We start from the raw sequence: 20,258 nt of genomic DNA, 5'->3' as shown, positions 1-20,258 counted from the left end.
AACTGAAAATCCAAGGTTGTTAGTGCCCCCATGTGGTGGAGATATAAAGCATAGTCCAGGATCATTATTAAGTATTAAAATTTATTTCACTAAGTGAATATACATATACAAATACATTATTCTTTTGTTATGAATTACAAAAAAAATATATTAAATATATGCTTCAATCTTCAATTACAAATGTAGAGTAATAACTATTATGAATTTTACATTACAGTTGTAGGCCTACTTTTTTGGTCTGTACTTGTATAATTGTACACACAATTCAAAAGTTTGGGGTTGGTTAGATGTTAATGTTTTTAAATTAAGTTTCTTATGCTCATCAAGGCTGTAAACATTAGTACAAGTTAATTGTAACATTATTATTAAAATACTTTATTATTAAAATACATTATAATGTTATATTAATTTCATGATGGCAAATGATGCTGATGAATTTTCAACATCATTTCTCCAGTCTTCAGTATCACATGATCATTCTGAAATCATGCTGATTTGCTGATCACCAAACATTTTATACTATAATCTTATAAGTTTGATCAATATGTTGTTTGATTCATATTGTGGAAACTGATAATGTTATAGTTACTGTCCCCACACTTTTGAATGGTAGTGTATATTTTTATCTTCTTACAATGAGAAATAGAATCACAGTCTGTAAATTAACCTCAAAGAATCTCTATTTAGATCTAAAATGTATTTGTTTATCTTCTTATAAAAGGATAAGAAATAGAATCACAGTCTGTAAATTAACCTCAAAGAAACTATTTAGATCTAAAATGCATTTAAAAATCACTATAATTGTACAATACATCTAATAATTACAGTCTTCACTAAGGTTCAAATGAGAGTCTAGACTCAGTATGCCTTTACTGTCACATAGAACTTAATGCTGTGAGCAAATATATGTAGCGAATTCTGAGCATTCCTCCCTTTGAGCCAGTAATGCTGTTAGGCTGACAGGCAGTGACTCATTCGCTATTTAAACTTATCCTGAAACTGGTAAATCTGGCTATGCTGCTATCTGATCCATACATGTGTGTCGCCCAGACTCTGTATAATTATTCCTCAATAGTTTCAGCTTCATGGTGCCAGCATGAGTGCAAGTAAAGTGACACTAAACTACCATGATATTGCTGACACACAGTATGCACACACAAGAAAATACAGATTTGCCTACAAAGAACAAAAAAACAATTCACTATCACAAGGCTCAGAGTATACATTTGATTTAAAGCTGAATTATGTTGTTAATTGTGCAAAATCGTTTTCAATGGCATCAAAAAACAAAACTGCACAAATTATGCATACAGTATTTGTTTTAAAACAACATCCACCCCACTCATTGTCCAGTTTGTCACTGGTCGACAGAACAGACAGTGCCGCCACATACTAATGCTATTGATCTTTCTGTTTAAACCAACAGAGCAGTTTCCAGGGAAATCAACCAATGAATGGGTTGCGATCGGTGTATGACATCAAAGTACAGCGAGAGAATTTTCAAAGCATATGGAGCCATCTGCTCTCTAATCGTTCTCTCGATACTTTGATATTGATGTCATGCGGTCTGCGCAGTGCAGACAGAGGTAATGTGATACAATGAATGAACATTTTATCTAATTGCATAGTAGTTAGATGATAACAACTGGTTATTTTGAAAAAGCTAGCTATCTAGCTGGAGTTAACGTCAGTTATTTTTACCTTAAAATAGCAACGTTTTATGTAAAATTCTTTTTCAAAATGATTTCATTCATAATGATAACATGAAAAATGTGCTAGTTTAGTGGAAGATTTCTGCCATCTACTGGAAAACAAACACTTTTGAAAATTAAACAGTATGCCAGAAAAGTGCTCAATGAATACATGTTTTGTGCATGAACGCTAGATGTAATTACTCTTGCTATTTGTGTTTAAGCTATAATGTGACTTAGGTGCTATTTTTGTATAGTTTCACCATTATCAGCTTTTTTTATTCAGTGGTGGAATTGGCTGCAATACCAGGGGCACCAGGTAAAACATTGCCTAGGGCAGCAAATTGGTCAGGGCCGGCCCTGATGATAAGTACGTTGAGCATATTATATGTGTACATTGAGAATACATAAAGGCATTTTGTTTCTTTTATACTACAATGGCATCTCAGTCTGGCTTGCCAAAACCCACTTGCAATTGACTCATCTACAGTTATATTAAAGGGTTAATTCACCCAAAATTGAAAAACATAATTTACAACTTTTTTTGCAAAATAATATTATCCAAAGCATGTTCATGCAACAATGTCAGCTCTCGCGTGAACACAAAACACATGCGTCGTGATGCTCTCATGAACACTCGCGCATTTGCGTTGACGCGCGAGTCTGAACATAACACGCATACATTGTGAATCTCTCGTGAACGTGCGTTGCAGATCAATATTTTTGTAAGTAAAGTGGTAAATTATGTTTTTTTGCACAAACCAAGCACTCGAGTCGCTTCATAAAATTGACGTTAAACTACTGGAGTCACATGAAGTACTTTAATGATGCCATTCCTGCCTTTCTGGACCTTGAAAGTGGTAGTTGCGTTGAATCTCTATGGAGGGACAGAAAGCTCTCAGACTTCATCAAAAAGATCTTAAATTGTGTTCCAAAGATGAATGAAGGTTTTACGGATGTGAAACGACATGAGGGTGAGTAATAAATGAAAGAATTTTCATTTTTGGGTGAACTAACCCCTTAAGTTTGTAAGTAGTAGTGTTTTTTAGTAGCGGTTTGCATCATCGTAAGAGCTGACATCCATATCAAAGAAGTCCTCGAGTTTCCACTGCAGAGTTTCAAAGGTAGGTCTGTCTGCAGGGACTTTCTTCCAGCATTCACACATGATGTCATACAAAAATTTTGGGCAGTTTAGAGGACATGGCATCCTGTAGCCTTTGGGCAACTGTTGGACCACCTGAAAGTTTGTCATGGCTGGAGAAAGAGAGAAAATCAACATTAAAACTCTTCAATGCTTTGACAAGGTCAAACATGATGGTAGTACAGTATGTTAGTATGTTACAATGGTTCTCAGCTGGGTCGCAGGTCTGTTCTGATACGGTCAAGGTGAGATCAGAAGGGAAAAAAATTAGCAATGCTAATGCAAATAATAAAATGAAACTAATCAAATAGAGAGGAAAATCAACTTTTTAAAAAGGAGGTAAAAACACCCTGTCTCTTGTTGTTGAGGTCAGCAGCAATGCATCCAATCAAGCTCATATTACAGTACCATGATCAAAACAATGGCTTTCATCCTGGACCTTCAAGAACACCTTTACTGATCAGCGGGTTCAATGTGGTTAGGGTTTAGGGGTCGGTGTAGGAGAAGGCTTAAGGGATAGGGACAAATTATGTCCCAATACCACTGCCATATATTAATCTCTCTCAACATTATCCAAATCAAAGAAGTCAAATAAAGAAATCTAATTTCAGAGATGAATCAGACTCAAAGGAATTGACTCGTGTCTGTCAGAGCCAGTTTTTTTCTTCTAGATTGTATTATTCCAACAAAACTTCACCTCAGCATTATCAACATCCCTAAAAAGTCCAATAATATACGAGAAAGACGTACTTGGATAAGGCATCTGTCCAAAAGTCACAATTTCATACAGCAGGATCCCAAAAGACCAGACGTCAGATTTGATGGTAAATTTATTCTCGTTGATGGCCTCAGGTGCAGTCCATTTCACTGGAAACTTGGTTCCTTCTTTGGCCTCATAAACATTCTCACCACTGTCCTCATTGTCCTTCTAAAGAGCACATGCAGTGAAGAAATTAAAGGTACAGTTGTTGTATTCTTTATATATAATCAGGGCATACACTACTGCAGTGGTTCTCAACTGGTTTGCAACAGAACCCAGATTTCATATTGCACATCAATTGGTTATTTGTTTATTGTATAAAAATAAACAAAAATGTCCTTAAAATGAATTGGACAGACCCAACATCATGCAAATTTATTGAAATGACAAACTGAATAGGGAAATTAAACTTTTTGTAAATGAATAAACAACAGCAGAAGTTTGGATTAACACTGGGCCAAATACTGAAAAAAACTGACCAAATGCACAACCTTTGATGTCACAGCAAAAAATATGTGAAGAATTTACTCCTCCCTTTTATAAGTAGCTAAGGTTATTTATAGTACTATGTATTAGTTGCTTGTTATTCTTTGCATTTACCCTACATATATTTTCCCTGCTGTCCGTGACACTATCATGAGAGACATGTGAGCCATATTTGGGTTGCGACCCCCTGTTTGAGAACCACTGCCCTATAGGCAAGCTGAGAGGTCAAGCCTTTTTTATATAAAAATATAGACTATTTCTCACCAGAAAAACTCGTGCCAAGCCAAAGTCGGCAACCTTGCACACATTGTTATCTCCCACCAGAACGTTCCGAGCTGCAAGATCTCTGTGAATATAGTTCTGCAGCTCTAAGTATGCCATGCCAGCTGCCACTTGTGCTCCCATTTCTATCTGATCAGACATTTGCAGAGAAGCACCTCTGTCTTCTGTATGAGAGAAAGAGAGAGATAGAATAGGCAATAAATACAGTTAACACACATCCGATGTGTGGTATCAGATATGCTGACAAATGAAGTGGGCTGCAGACCCTCAATCAACAGGTTTGTCTGAATCCATAACCGTGATGTGGGTCATAACCTCAGCAGCACTGTCAGAGAGAACAGCGTTTTGCATGCTTCTTTAGTCAAATACTCTAATGCATTAAAAATTAAATATTTGACTGCTCAAAATATGACCTGAAAAGTAGGACATTTAGCGTACTGTATGTAAAATGTATATTCTGTTTTATTTACAAATTAACGGTTTCTTCAAAATAATCTAACCTCAAGAACCTATGGATTGTTAATAACCTTTATGAAATATGCAATTTATATGATATATTATAATATGGATAATTCAAATAAATAAAAAAATAATAACAATAAAAAAATTTCTCTGGGCCCTAAGAATCAGTCCCACCTTTCCCCCTGTGTCTACACTGTCAAACCTAACAATGTACTAAATAAAAATGAGTTCACTTCACTGAAATAGTACTGAAAGTTATGTGAACTCAATAACTGAAGCAGAACTCAAATTGAATTAGTTATAGCAAATTTCTAGTTCCCAGCATGATAATTGGATAATAATTATATAATTATGTTACTAATTAAGTGATGGTTGACCAGAATCACTGAAGGGAAGAGAAACAACAAGAACAGAAAAAAGACAGGAGACAGAACAAAACAACTACAACTGACTTCCATCCAGAGCCTTAAAGGTGCAGTAAGCAATTTTTCGAAATCTCTGTTGAAAAGTTGCTCGGACCGAGCACCACAATAAACGTGTAGCCAATCAGCATTAGGGGGCATATGATGGTGGAGGAGAGAGTGAGCAAGAGGGAGATTTGAAGAATGATTGTAGAAAGAGAGATGAAAGACAATACAGAAGAGACAATCTCTGAGGAATATCACTGGAAAAAGAAGGGATATGATCAGGCAAGAGTTTTAGGACCCGCGTTAATATTAGAAAAGTTTTCCAGCACTGGAGAGATCTAAGTGGGAAGGCCTGAAAACAAACGCAGAGGCTGCGTTGTTTCTGCTTCATACGTGAGTAACATTGGTTTTGCGGTTTCACAGAAGAAATGCTGATGTTGTAATTTTAGCTAATGTCTGGAGCTGGTATGCTGCTGGCGACTAACAACCAACTCTTGCTCGTATTTACTCGTATTTGACTTTATTTCTGTCATATATCTACAGAAGTTCTTACTGAGGTTTTAATAACATTTTAATAACATGTTTAATAACATTTTATGTTATTATTCAAGAAACAGGTGGTACATGTAAACTTTTAGAAAATGTGGTCTCTTTTTTTTATGGCTAATGTGTAATCTTAATCATGAAAATTGTTAACTATTGTCTTTTTAAATTACATCACACAATATTGCTGAAACTACAAAATGGAAATGGAAAATGAAAGCATTTTTTTTTAGGTCCTGGTTGGCCTGCTCGGTCTGCCCATTAGACTGTGGATGAAATTCTGAACACAGGCTTACATATGTCCCCAGCTGCCGACGGAACTCCCTCTAGAATTGGAAACTTTTAAACTCCCTGTAGGGCAATGTTTTTAAACCAAAATTTGCTGATTGGAAAACATTTACAGTAGTACTAAAGTCCTATCAATAATCATTAAACTCATTGAAATCTTAATAATGGTACACCACCCTGTTGAAAAAAAGTTAGGTATGTTTTGAAGCATGGCAGCTGGTTTGAGCTGGTTTATGCTGGTCCTTAGTTGGTCATGAGCTGGTTTAAGCTGGTCCTGAACTGGTTATAAGCTGGTCCTGAGCTGGAGCTAGTTGCTTAGGACCAGCACTTGACCAGCTTAAACCAGCTAAGGACCAACTAAGGACCAGCTTAAACCAGCTCAAACCAGCTGCCATGCTTCAAAACATACCTAACCAGCATATGCTGTTTTTCAACAGGGTAGACTCCTCTTGCCTCAGTGTTCAACCCGTTATCATACCTTCTGACTTACAGTTGTTGTCGTAAGTTTACATTACACCTTGCGGATTTTGCTAAATTACTCATATTTTAACAAAACGAGAGATCATGTTGCTTGTTTATTTAGTACAGCCCTTAATAAGCTAAATAACAAAAATGTTTACATATACAGTAGTCCACAAGACAAAGTAATAGCTGAATTTAAGAAAATTACACAGTTTATAAGTTTACATACTTAATACTGTGTGTTGTTACCAGGATGATCCATGATTTTTTTTGTTTTGTGATAGTTGTTCATGAGTCCCTTGTTTGTCCGGAGATGTTAAACTGCTAAATGTTCTTCAGAAATACATTGGTTTTCCAGCTTCTTCAGCAAATTTGAACTTTTTCCATCAGTGAATGTTTTGAGATCCATTTTTTTCACAGTGAGGACAATTGAGGAACTCAAACACAACTATTACAAAAGCAGCAAACATTAACTGGTGCTCAAGAAGGCAACATGATGCATTAAGAGCTGGGGATGTAAACTTTTAAAAAGAATTAAGAATGTGTCTATTTTTCTTATTTTGATTAAACATCATATTTTTCCATTTACTACATTTACTACCCTTCAGAAATGAAGGCATTTTTATGATCCCTCTTATTTTGATAGAAAAAAAAAAAATTGCAGACTCTGCAAGGTGTATGTAAATATGACCACAACTGTATTATACCTGTTGCTAACTGCATTCATGATTGACATTTAAATTATGGCAATAAGGAAGCATCATGGCCAGTGTAAACTGTGTTCCTCCCTTTCTCCAGCTCCTTGTTCGTAAATGACCCCTTCTGGCATCAAAGCAGTTCTTTATGGGTAATTAAGCCACTCAAAGGTTGATTTCTCAGAAAAGTGTAAACATTGTGGCTCTGTTGTGAAATTTAAACATTTGTTCAGTTTGAGCGCCAAGCCAACCCAACCCACCAAGCAATATTATCTCAACCAATTGTGTTGTTTGAAATTTGCTTTAACAAACAACCTTCAATGGCTTATTATTTTTATAATATGACACCAACAGCAATATTATAAATAACAAATGTTCAATAAATAATTAAATGTATTATCCATAATAATCACAAAAAATAATTCTCCCATATACTCCCATATAATTAATTAAATTGACACACCTGGGAATGATCACAGAACTAATCAACTAGAAAAACTACAAAGGACTACAAAAATACAACTATGGCACATGAGACAGGAAGTGAAACAAAAGTCCAAAGACAAACACAGAGATCATGACAGAGCCCCTCATATAAGAAGCGGATTCCAGACGCTCCAAAACAAACAAAAGTCCAAAGACAAACACAGAGATCATGACATACTGTGTATTAGAACTTAGAATTCAACATCAGGTATTGTATAAATCACAATTACAGCTGATGCCATTAACTAATTATTAAACTAATTATGAAACAGCTTTCCCTTTTTGTCTGCTCCTGTTGTGTCTATATTTTGTATTTCATATTGTTCTTTGTTTTGTTTTGTTTTTTGTGTATAATTGATCTATAATTGATTTGTTTTTTTAATTAAAAAAGCTGAATTACTAAATGCGTTGCTAAATACTTTAGTTCATGCAGGTGTGCTTGTGCTTTTGTTAACTAGCCTAAAAATTATCAAATGTTTATAATGTAAATAATTATAAAATATAAGAAATATATGACATTATATATTTCTCTAATATGTGTTTATACTGCATGAGTAAATATATCCGAAATATATTACACATGCAGTACCATATCTGATCACATATACATTAATATATTATGAAGTTTATTACTGAATATAAAATTACATACATTATGTTATATTAGTAAATATAGTCGCATATTTTTCAATATATGAAAAGTGGCAATTCCTTATGTATTATTCAATATATTGTAATATATTAACACAATACTGTAAATTATTCTGTATATGTTCAAATATATCGTTAAATCATTTAATATATTGATCATTCATATATTTTCTTTGCGTAAGGGAAATACCTGACAATTATGATTTTTGTCATAATTGTGTTTGATAATTGTAGCATGTGCGAGTGTGTCTTACTTTGCAGATATTCTTGAAGGCTTCCGTGGCTCATGAGCTCTGTGATGATGTAGATGGGCTCTTCCGTAGTGCAGACAGCATATAGCTGGATTAGTTTAGGGTGACGGAGTTTCTTCATTATGTGAGCTTCTCGCAGGAAGTCTTTTGGATCCATAGTTCCTATAGCACATACAGAAAACCTATAGCAAGCCATCTGCATGTATGTTTGGAGTTGTATGTCTATCATACATATGTGTATCCATCTTATCTATGTTTGTGTGTGTACCTGGTTTGAGTGTTTTGACAGCAACAGATGTTCTGCCATTCCATATGCCTTCATAGACTTCCCCAAACTGCCCCGCTCCCAACTTCTTCAGGAGTTTTACAGAGGAACGCGGGATCTCCCAATGATCCACAGTGTTATAAGATAGACCATGAGTCTCTGGAGCAATTGTCTAGTGTACACACAAACAAAAGCAAGGAAATATGTATTGATTGAATATTCATTTGAACATTGAATTGAATAACTCTCTGGCATATTATTCTAATTGGTCAGTTGCTCTAGTGTATTCTGCAGTCAAATACTTTTGTAAATTTTTCACTATTGTCTCACACTCTTCGAACAAAATCTCAAATTAATACCTCATGTTATTTATTTATTTTTATGTATGTATTACGTGAGAAAATGTAGTCTTTCTCTCAATTAATATTGATTATTTTTGCAAAATAAACCCTTCAATCTTTTTTCTTTGACAGAAAAAATTATCAACACACTTTTTTGCAGGGTTCTGCCAAACGAACACAGAGGCCATCTTCATGAATGGAGTAGTGCTCCACTAGTTCTCTCAGCGTAGTGAAATTCCGAGTCCTTGACACATAATAGCCACCATTATCCAACTTTCTGATCTTATAATGCTTCACTTTTCCATTGTCCAGCACTGCAAAACAGACAGAGAGCACATCAAGAAAAAAAATAAAAATACTATGGAAGTCAAAGGGGTCCCATCAACTATTTGGTTACTGACATTCCTCAAAATATCTTCTTTTGTGTTCAGCGGAAGAAAGAAATGAATACAGGTTTGGAACATCTTGAGAGTGAGTAAATGACAGAATTTTAATTTTTGGAAAAAATATCCCTTTAAATACAGAATTTTGGATTAAATGATTTTTAAATTTCCAGCACTGGAATGCATTTTTATCACTCGCCATCGTGGCAACTCTCAGACAGGTTGTAGCCTAAAGCTTTCAGTGGCAATGTGGATTGATGTAATTGGCAGATTTGGTGCACTGCAAATTCAAACAAGAGAACCAATCAAAAGCATCAAAATAGCATTATTTTGCTCAATGGCCTTTCAATGGCAGGAGACATTGTGCACATCAAAAAAAGGCAAAGCAACCAAATAATATTAGTGCTGTCAATCGATTAAAAAAATTAACTAATTAATTACAGTTTTTTTCTGTAATTAATCACGATTAATCGCACCCAAAAAAAAAATGTTTTAATATATTTTTATATTGTAATTATTTCACATTTAATCTCAAAATTGATGTAGAAACAACATAAAGACAGAATATTTTAAATATTTTATCTAAGGTAGGAAATATACAGAAGTTGAATACATTTATCAAACACTTCACAATCTTCACTGCATAAGTTATAAATTAAATATAGATAAATATTTATTAAAGCTTCAAAAGGCTGCGGTCACTTTAAGACCGGCCACACATGATGCGGATCTGACACACCCACTATGTCCTCACAAATCTTTACGGTCATTTAAGGGTAGGGACACAAATCCATGTATCATTCGTTCAGTCGTTTTTTGATTTAATATTGATTGTAGAAAAATGAGAAAATGGCTCCTTTTTTGTTTTTTAGTTTGTTTTTGAAAAACGAGAATTCAGCTTGATTTTTTGTTTTTCGTTCATAGGTAGAAAAATGAATAAACAGCTTGAATATTCAATTTCTACACGTGGGTGGGAATTAAACGCCCCTTTCTGCTGATTGGTTAGCAGAAGATCCTCCGTTGCTGGAGTTGTATGGATTCTTAATGCGTTTATTGCAAATACATTTATTCTTTTTCTCATCAAAAAATCAGAACAATAAATGGCTCGACACAACCCGTACCGAAGCACCGCCTAGACAGGGCTTTCTTCTGTGTAGACTAGTGGTTCTGTCAGGACCACTATTGTCAAATATGATTGATAATTGCATAGAGTTTGTATTGGCGGTATGGTTCTGTTCTGGGCAAGAACTCCCTGCGCATTCATGCAGCCTAGCATGGATAAGAGCAGCAATAACCCCCCTAGGGTAAACAGAACAGAACCAACATATGCAGATATAATTAATGTCAATAAGTTAACATGTACACATATTTCAAGAATCAGTCTGATTCAGGGGAATCATAAGGCCGATCCTGACTGAAGAGAGGAGGAGCTGGGGATGGAGGAGGGTAATTAGCTCCAGAAAAAATGCAATAGCTGCTGATAATACTGATGAGCTTATATATGAATGTCGTGATAGGCGACGTATTCCTATAGGTAGACGTAAGTCACCTGGGAGTCAGCTGATGCGAGCTTGACTGACGTGACCTGCCAGAACTGACGCTAACGCTGGATTTCTCAAAGTGCCAGGGGGTCCGCAAAATAATTTGCTATATAGCTTACCGTATTTTCCGGACTGTAAGTCACGTTATGATCACATGCGATCATCAGTGACTTATATAATGCATTTAATGTCAAATAATCTAAATGTAGACTTTTAAAAGTACTGTAGGCATGTCAAGTATTCACTTTGTTTTAGTTTTTGTTTGTGGCGTGTGCTAGAAAAATGTTAAAGAAGGTCCAGACGCGCTAGCAGCGCAATCTGATGTTTTCTTTATTTTTCAAAGGCATGACATTTTGTAGTCATTTTGAATGTACACAAATAAAAAAATACATTTTACCATTTTGAATAATGTCCTACTCTCATCTGTATATATAAGCAGAGTCATTTCAAAAATGCATATATGATACTTATGCATATTTTGATGTAGAAAAAAATATATTAACATTAGGGGCCAAGCACCGAAGGTGCGTAGTAATCATTGGCATTCTTATTATTATTATTCTTCTGCTCAGGGAGTCTATGGCAGCCCATAGAACCGTATGTTAAAAAGTTGTGAAATTTGGCACACTGATAGAGGACAGTCTGAACTGTCACCATAGCAAATTTGGAGTCTCTAACTCAATCCCTTTAGCACCACCAGCAGTCCAAATTTGCACTCACATTTATGCTAATAACTTTTGAATCGTAAGTGCTAGAAACAAAACTCAAGCTGATTCAATTGCACCCTATGACATCATTTTCCGTCATGAAAATTTTTCCGCCATTTAGACTTCTCTGAAAAATCTACTTTTTCAAGCTCTTCCTAGGCCGTTGATCCGATTTTCACAAAAATTGAACCAGATCATCTTCAGAGCATGCCGACAAAAAGTTATGGAATTTAAGTCGATTTGTCAAACCGCTTTCAAAAACGCACAAACTAATTGTATGTAGCGCTTGCGAAAATAGACGTAAGGCTGTATCTCCTCAACGCTTTATCGTATTGAGTTCAAACTTGGTCCATGTCATCACAAGCATGACCTGAGGTTATATGCTGTGTTTTGGAGCTGCTCCGGAGATATGAAAAATGGCTATTTTTGCTCATAACTTCTGACTGATTTGCCCAAAAATAATAAAAGTGGCCTCGTTAGATTCAGGGCATCATGCCGAGTCGAATAATATCCAACTCAATCCAATTATCAGTCATCTTCAGACCATACTGGCAAAAAGTTATGGATTTCACCTCGATAGTCGAAACCGTTTTTGTACGCCACAGCAACGAATTTGAGGCATGATGCAAAAATGACTCGAGGCTGTATCTCTGCATTTTCAGCTATTTTGCCTAAAATCATCTTAATAGATCTTTAATTGCTCATTGTTGCAGTTGGTCTGATGCTCCCAGTCTTGTTGGCATGACTTATCATGCCTTCTTTGTGCTTGGCCCCTTAATGGCTGCTTGCAGCTATATTTATAATCTTTTTGAATATACCACCTCAGATTTATGAAATGTTCACCTGTTTGTCAAGTTTTTGTCATGTTCTGACAATAACGAGTAGTTTAAAACCACGATTAACTGTCTGGTTTCTACCATTTTCATTCAGGAGCAAAATTCTGCTTGAAAGAAATAAAGATTTGACATTTATCGTAATGACTGATATGAAAAACTTTATCATGATAATTTTATGGGTAATTAGTATAGGGAACACATATTCACTGTTAATTATGACCTTTCCCTCAATAAATTCCTAATTTACTGCTTTACTGCTAAGTTTAGGTATTGGGTAGGATTAAGAATGTAGAATAAGGACATGTAGAATAAGGCATTAATATGTGCTTAATAAGTACTAATAAACAGCCAATATTCTAGTAATATGCAAGCTAATAAGCAAATAGTTAAAAGAATCTAAAATAGTGTTACCATTTTTTCTTTAGGTTATAAATTTCTGGAAAACAAAGTGCACACTCTCAAATTTGGAAAAATAGTGGCAACATTTCATTGCTGGACTGAGGAATTAGGCTGAGTCTGAGCTCTGTGTAGTTTATGGTTGATCTGTGATACAGGGAGTGGCACTGAAAGCTCAGGACACAGTCTAGTGTTAATGAGTTGGTGAGTAATCACTAATCAGCTACTTTTAGTCACATGTTGGTTGACGACATTGGCTGTTGCTATAACTAGGCACCTTGGGCAGAGTCCTTATCACCTAAGTTCCTCTCATGATCTCAAATGTCAATCTTGTAAAAGATTATGAGCAAATAAAAAAAATAAAAAAAACCATGTGAAATGACACAAAGACTCTGGAATGAGGAAACACTTGTTTATCTTTCTTGTCACTAATCAGGAAGCAGATTTTCCAGCCTTGGTTTAAAAAACACATTTAAAATTCTTTAACTTAAGTTGTGCTTTTGATGACAGCTAAATCTTCTAACTGAGCATCCACATTTTAGCATGAAACAAATACAAATTACTGATAGTGCTAAGATGAGATGAAAATAATGATCACATGTCGATTGCTGGCATTTATTTATTTGATAAACAAGTGAAAATGAGTCGTTACATGGGCAGAAAATATTTAGGCTTTATCACTGGTCTTTAAATCTGGAAAAAGTTTACATTGAGTAGTTTGTGGTAATAAATGTAACGGTTGACACAAGTTAAGAAAAAGCGAAACAGACAAATAAAACCAAAATGGATAAACAGCTTGAACATTCGATCTCTACATGGGCGGGAATAAAATGGCCCTTTCCGCTGACTGGTTAACCAAAGATCAAGCCATGCTGTCATCAGTTCTCAGCTCCGCTCAACAGAATAGTCTATCTGATACATTTGTACAAATTATTACAGAGTTTATTGCAACTACATTTAATCTCTTTCTCATCAAACAGCCAGACTAATAAATGGCTCGACACAACCTGTACCAGGGCAGAGCCTATAGACAGAGCTTTCTTCTGTGTACACATAAATTTGTGTGCCGCAAAATTAGTTTATCATATTAAATATTAATTTACGCTGCATCTGCTGTCACGACTACCCCTAGCCTACCTATTTGGCACATTGCCTGTTTCATTTAGCTGACCAACTCTTGAAATCTGTGGGCCAAAACTGTGCGACGCACTGAACAGCGCGGAAAGAATGTATTTACACTGTAGTGAAGTGCAGAGCAGCAGTCCTGACAGTAGTTTTGAGCAATACACTGAGTTTTTTTCATTAACACTAAGTATTAATTGATGTCACTCAAAACAATGATTTTTTTTTTCTGCCAGCTAAACCTCTGAAGCAAAGTCACAGATCATTGTGTGACTCGCAGCAGAGGTGCACAGAGTAGGCTAGTCTTTGAACAAATCAGTTGAGGGAGTGATTCACAATACTATAAATTATAAAAACATATTGTGTGCATTAAGTTATTAACTACAGAGCTGTTTAAACACTCACAGGCATCAACAATCGGCACATGAAAGGCAACAATTGTGACATGCTTCATGTCAGCAAACAAAACTCATTCATGGCTCCCAGCATGCATTGCGGCATGAATATTTATCTATGAATATTTTTTTGATTGTCACCATTGTTGAGGTTTGTATGATGAGAGTTGATGTCTATTGTCTAAGTGTGTCTCAACTTTTGCACAAGAGGTTGTAGCATTTTTGGAAGATCTCATACAGTCAAGATGTAATGCTGTGAGTTGTTTAATCATCCTCTGCTGAGATATTTAGAGATTTAATGTCTTCTTTTATTTGCAGTTGATTTCATCTAAGGCCGTGGCTGGAAGTCAGTTGTAGTTTCTAATCTTATTTCTTTTTCCTTCAGTGATTTTGCTTGTCAACAGCAGGTGTTCCACTGTTTCAGGAACATCATACTAACCTTACTCACCCTCATGTCGTTCCAAACCTGTAAGACCTTTGTTCATCTCCGGAACACAAATTAAGATATTTTTGATGAAATCTGAAGGTTTTTTTTATATATATATTCAAGATCCAGAAAAGTATTAAAGACATTGTTAAAATAATCAACATGACTACAGTGGTTCAAAATTAATGCTTTGAAGTGAAGAGAAGGTTCTACTAGGTACTAGGTTCTACCAAAGACTATAGAATAACACAAGATGCGTCACTCGTATTGTTTTGAACGGGAGAAAGTGCAACGCGCAATATGGCGGAATTAGTCTCATTTTAACAATGTCTTTACGACTTTTCTAGACCTTGAATGTGGTGATTATGTTGCTTTCTATGGGGGATAAAAAAAAATCTCTTGGATTTCATTAAAAAATATCTTCATTTATGTTCAGAAGATGAACAGTCTTATGGGTTTGGAATGACATGATGAGTACTTAATGACAGAAATTTCATTTTTGGCTGAACTAACCCTTTAAATGACATTCTATTAACATTAAGGAAACTGGACATTTTTATGTTCTTGGAATGTTACAAATCAACATTCCTATAACATTGAGTTGTTAACAAAAATGAAGTTGAAAGAATGTTACAGGGACATCATACTAACCTTAAAAAAAAAAAAAAAAAAAAAACATTCCAAAACTAACATTAAGAAAACTGGACATTTTAGCATTCTCATAACCAATAATGAATTTTTGGAAACGTTCGTAGAATAAAAAATTTTAGCTGGGTACTTGCATTTATGGCTGTCACGGTTCCTTGATTAAATTTGATTACTCGATTTAAAAAAAAAAAATCCTTGATTGCAATTTGCCCATGTCAAATGATAAGCCATATTTGAGGTCAATGGATGATAGGCGAATGTTTGAATTTCCTGCCTGGCATATTGTATTTACCACAAGGTTAATGATCTGTCCCTCACGGACTGTGTGACTTCACCACAAGTTTTTTTTTTTTTTTGCAACTAAACTGACTAATAAAATTTTGGTCGACTAAGCTTCTTCTAGTCAACTAACGATTAGTCGAATATTAGGGGGCAGGCCAAGTATTTTTGTTCAATAAAACTATGATTACTTGCTTTTGATACTTTATATGAACCAATTATTATTGCCTCATTGTCATTATACCTATGTATTTTAAGTAATTTTAATGGTTATTGTTCACTTAAGTCTACTTTTATTACCAGAAAAAATAAATCAGATTACTCGATTAATCGTCAAAATAATCAAACGATTACTCAATTACCAATATAATCATTAGTGACAGCCTTACTTGCACTGCATAGCAGGCAAAGACACCAATCTGTCAAGTCATTACTTATAACATAAGCCAAACGATAACTTTGAAAAAACATCTTCTGATTTGAGAGCAATAGTCCTTTATAGAGATTTTTTTTTTTTTTTAATTTGATGTCAAAAAACAACCCCATAATAACTTTTAGTTTCACAGCTGCACATGTGAAAATTATTAAGGAAATAAAAACAGGTTAATGTACCTGAGAGTGAGAGTTCCCCTGGCTGGCTTTCACAGTTTCTGATTAGAAAAGCTCCACTCTTGTTTTCTTGAGACGTTAACATCTTCTCAGCATCCAAGCGCTTTGTTTCTGGAAAATACCATCTGCAGTGGAAGAGCAGCACAACGTTATTTGAATTAGATATCACCCAATATTAGAGGTCAAAATCAAAACATCCAAACAAACTCTACATCAATTTGGTGTAAATTGACCTGTCACTTGGTAAAATGTCTAACACAACATTTAGTAATGCAATATTTAGCCCAGTGTTTGTTTCATATGTTATGCTGCTAATTCACACTACTGCTGTTGTTTATGAGTTTACAAAATTGTTACTTTTCCCAGTCAATGTCTGTCATGTTAAGAATTTGGCATATTGTTAGACCTATGCAGATCATGATAACGTAATACATTTCAGTGTTTGCTTTTAAGGACATTTTAGTTTACTTCTGTATGATTTATTAATATGTTGTTGCCATTTCATGGGTTCTGAAATTCTGAAGTAAAGCCAGTTGAGAACCATTGGGGTAATAAAGGGTACAGGTCTAGATAACAATTGAGCATGTTCAAACAAAGACTATGAGATTCTTATTATATCATAAACTAACCTTTGGTCTCCTCAGTGTTTATTTTTGACATATACACACTGCAGAGACCTTGTAGTTCCAGTAGGTTTTAGTAGTTTCTAAGTAGTGTCTAAATCTTCAACATGGATCAGACAGCTAAAAATTTGCTGAGACATGATGACACGTCACACACCAGCAGTACAATGAACTGTAAAGTCTTGTCAAATGGCTACATTTGACTGAAAGTATGTCAAATCCTTACAAAACAAATTTACACTCAAAGCACATTACGTAGTTAGTGGCAGAGCTGGAAAAACTGGAAAGTACATACGTCAGAAACTATTTAGTGTGCCAAAGTGACATACAAAGCATACTAGCCTCACACTAGCTATCACACATGACAAATGTTGACCATTATTAGAGTTAATAATACTGACAGAGAAAGACCCCTTTTCAATAACTCAATTACAAGTCTAGCACAATAAAATAAAGGTTTTTTTTTTTTAACAATTTATTTTAATTTACTTATTTTTAAGGTGTGAATATTTTTTATTGATTTATGGCACCTATATTGCACACAGCTTAGGAAACATTAACAGGCTCAAAACTTCCTGGTTGTCTACTGAACATTAACCAGCTTCCTTTAAAGAAATAACAGACAATGCAGAGACAGAATCTGTCAGAATTCTGATAAAATTCTGTCGTTAATTACTCACCCTCATGTCGTTCCTAACCCGCAAGACCTTCATTCAAAAAATTAAAAAATTAAGATATTTTTGATGAAATTTGAGCTCTTTGACTCCTCCATAGACAGCAATTTAATTACCATTGTCAAGGTCCAGAAAGGTCATTAAAATGGGTAATTAAATTGTTGTCTATGGAGGGATCAGAGAGCTCTCTGATTTCATCAAAAATATCTTAATTTTTGTTCTGAAGATGAACAAAAGTCTTACGGGTTTGGAACAACATGAGGGCAAGTAATTAATTACAGAATTTTAATTTTTTGGGTGAACTAACCCATCAAGGGCATATGTGCACGCAAATGAAAATACAATACACTGTTATACATTAAAACAGTGCTTCTCAAACCTGTCCTGAGGACCCCCAACTATTGCATATTTTGGATGTCTCCCTCATCAGACACACCCAATTCAAGTCTTGCAGTCTGTACTAATGAGCTGATGAGTTGAATCAGCTGTGTTAGATGAGGGGAGACATTCAAAATGTGCAGTGGTGGGGGGTCCCCAGGAAACTGAGGACATGTTTGAGAATCACTGCATTACAATACGGGTTATACAATTGTGCTACTTCATACAGTGCCAGTTGTACTGCTGGTTAAAAAGAGATGACTAATTCTATCTGATGTGATAGCTGTCTGTGATTTTTTTCAGGAAGGTCATGATAAATAAACTATAATGTTCATGCTCAGGTGCGTTGAGAAAGGCAGATCATTCTGACCATAACTCAGTCAGGGAAATCCTTCCAAACAAAACCATAATGTGATCCCCTCTCCCCCAACTAATCTCACCTTTAAAAATCATAAATTACATACCATCAGTGGTACAGATATATGAAATCCCTTTAAAGATTTTTTTTTTTTTTTTTTTTTTTTTTTTTTTTTAATTGACATAGGCTACAGTTTCAGGGTTAGCTCTAAAGAGCCACAGAAACTTACGGTTCAGCATCGAGGCTTTCTAAGGGTGCAACATAGTTAGCAGGAATGTAGCCCTCTTTGTTTGCTGAAATCCCGCTGATTCCTCTCGCAAACCACCAGTCATCGGATTTATCGAGTGGCTCCAGTTTATCCCCTGCGTTAAAACTCAAATCATCATCCGTACGCGCCGTATAGTCGTACAGCGCAACGTAAACGTAGCCGGGTTTCTCTACAGGTTTCGGTGGTAACTCCCTGTTGGGCGCTTTCACAAAATCATTTTTTATCACTTCAATATGCCGTTTCTCGGTGGCAGGTGAAGTATCAGTCGCAGGGTCTCTGAAACACGAGAAAGTGTTTTGACAGCACAATAAAACCCTTTCTCTTAAGTCTTCCATCGTGAAATTGTTCATCAGTCCCATATGTGTAGATCAAGTTAAATTGAAGCAGTAAATCGCATTTCAGTGATCCATAGGGTCCATGTTATCCTAGTAAAGGTTGAGTGGGCTTGAGACGAAGCGTTTCGTCCATTCTGTGAGCTTGAGAAAACACTTTGACCGGTGACACGAGATAGCACAGCCCCGTCGAGAGGAATGAAGGCGATTTATTGCTTGCAGTCAAAAATCTGTTCGCATTTCCTGGTCACATTATTCCTCAAACACCTTTCAAGATCATTCTCCGCTTCGCGGTCCTGTCAAAGAAGATATCGTTTTACAGAAACTTATTAGGCTATTTATCTTTAAGTTCAAACTTGAGAATTGATGTTAGAGTTTGTAACACAAATTGTCGTGCTAGCCGGATAGGATTCTGAGACAGGTTGTTTCTTCCAAACGCCCTCAGGCAGAGTCTCCAAATGCCGTGCCACCTATATCTACTACGCAATGAGTATTCCAGTGTACAGCTGATAAGCTAAATGAAAACACGACAAAATAAGTACATTAAATCAAATGTCGTTGCATGACACCCATTTGTACAACTTAATTGTAAAAATCAAGTAATTTTAGGCTACTCTTTACAATCTATGCCTTTTTTATTTAGAAACTCTTGATTAAGGTAGGCCTACATTGATTTGTTTGAAAATTGAGGTCGCCAACTTCAGCCAAGCAAAATAAGGGACAATCTTGTTTCTCTCTAGGAAAATAAGGGACACTTAAAATATTTGTACTGTACCACATAGTGCATGTAATTGTCAGCAGCTGGGTAAAAAAAGTCTCTTTTTGCCTGAATTAAATGCTAAAATTATTCTCAAACATAAACACATTTGTTTTGCTTATGAAGAATTTAATTCTAAAAAAGAATTTTAATGTCATACTAAATACTAAAATAGTCACTATAGATTTGCGACTTCACAATTATAAGGAACAGATTCTGTTCTTTTAAGGTTGTCCTTTTTTATACTTTTTATTATACTTTTAACACAGCTGTAATAGCACAGCTTATTTTTTTATAAACAGCAACTGATTAAA

The 20,258-nt window shown here is 35.3% G+C and overlaps 1 protein-coding gene across 1 annotated transcript; it reads right to left on the bottom strand.

Annotated features, from left to right (window-relative positions):
- Positions 1-61: 61 nt before the first annotated feature.
- On the bottom strand, positions 62-19,635 carry frk (fyn-related Src family tyrosine kinase). Its single transcript, XM_051875612.1, has 8 exons — positions 18,817-19,635; positions 16,558-16,679; positions 9,362-9,525; positions 8,874-9,042; positions 8,609-8,767; positions 4,343-4,524; positions 3,583-3,760; positions 62-2,945 (listed from the first exon to the last, which is right to left on the bottom strand). Exons 1-8 carry the CDS (start codon positions 19,212-19,214, stop codon positions 2,737-2,739), a joined length of 1,581 nt encoding a protein of 526 aa, XP_051731572.1. The 5' UTR covers positions 19,215-19,635; the 3' UTR covers positions 62-2,736.
- Positions 19,636-20,258: the final 623 nt, after the last annotated feature.

Source organism: Ctenopharyngodon idella, chromosome 20 (assembly GCF_019924925.1).
Source record: "Ctenopharyngodon idella isolate HZGC_01 chromosome 20, HZGC01, whole genome shotgun sequence".
Lineage (NCBI taxonomy): Eukaryota > Metazoa > Chordata > Actinopteri > Cypriniformes > Xenocyprididae > Ctenopharyngodon > Ctenopharyngodon idella.
The sequence above is the reverse complement of the archived record's forward strand: the minus strand, read 5'-3'. Positions and strand labels throughout refer to the sequence as shown.

Bases quoted from the DNA above. Each gene is read 5' to 3' on its own strand.
- frk (XM_051875612.1), bottom strand. From the start codon at position 19,214: ATGGGACTGATGAACAATTTCACGATGGAAGACTTAAGAGAAAGGGTT. The intron at 16,680-18,816 runs GTAAGTTTCTGT...CTTCCACTGCAG, and splicing joins GAAAGCCTCGATGCTGAACC to ATGGTATTTTCCAGAAACAA. The intron at 2,946-3,582 runs GTACGTCTTTCT...CTCTTTCTCCAG, and splicing joins TGGACAGATGCCTTATCCAA to CCATGACAAACTTTCAGGTG.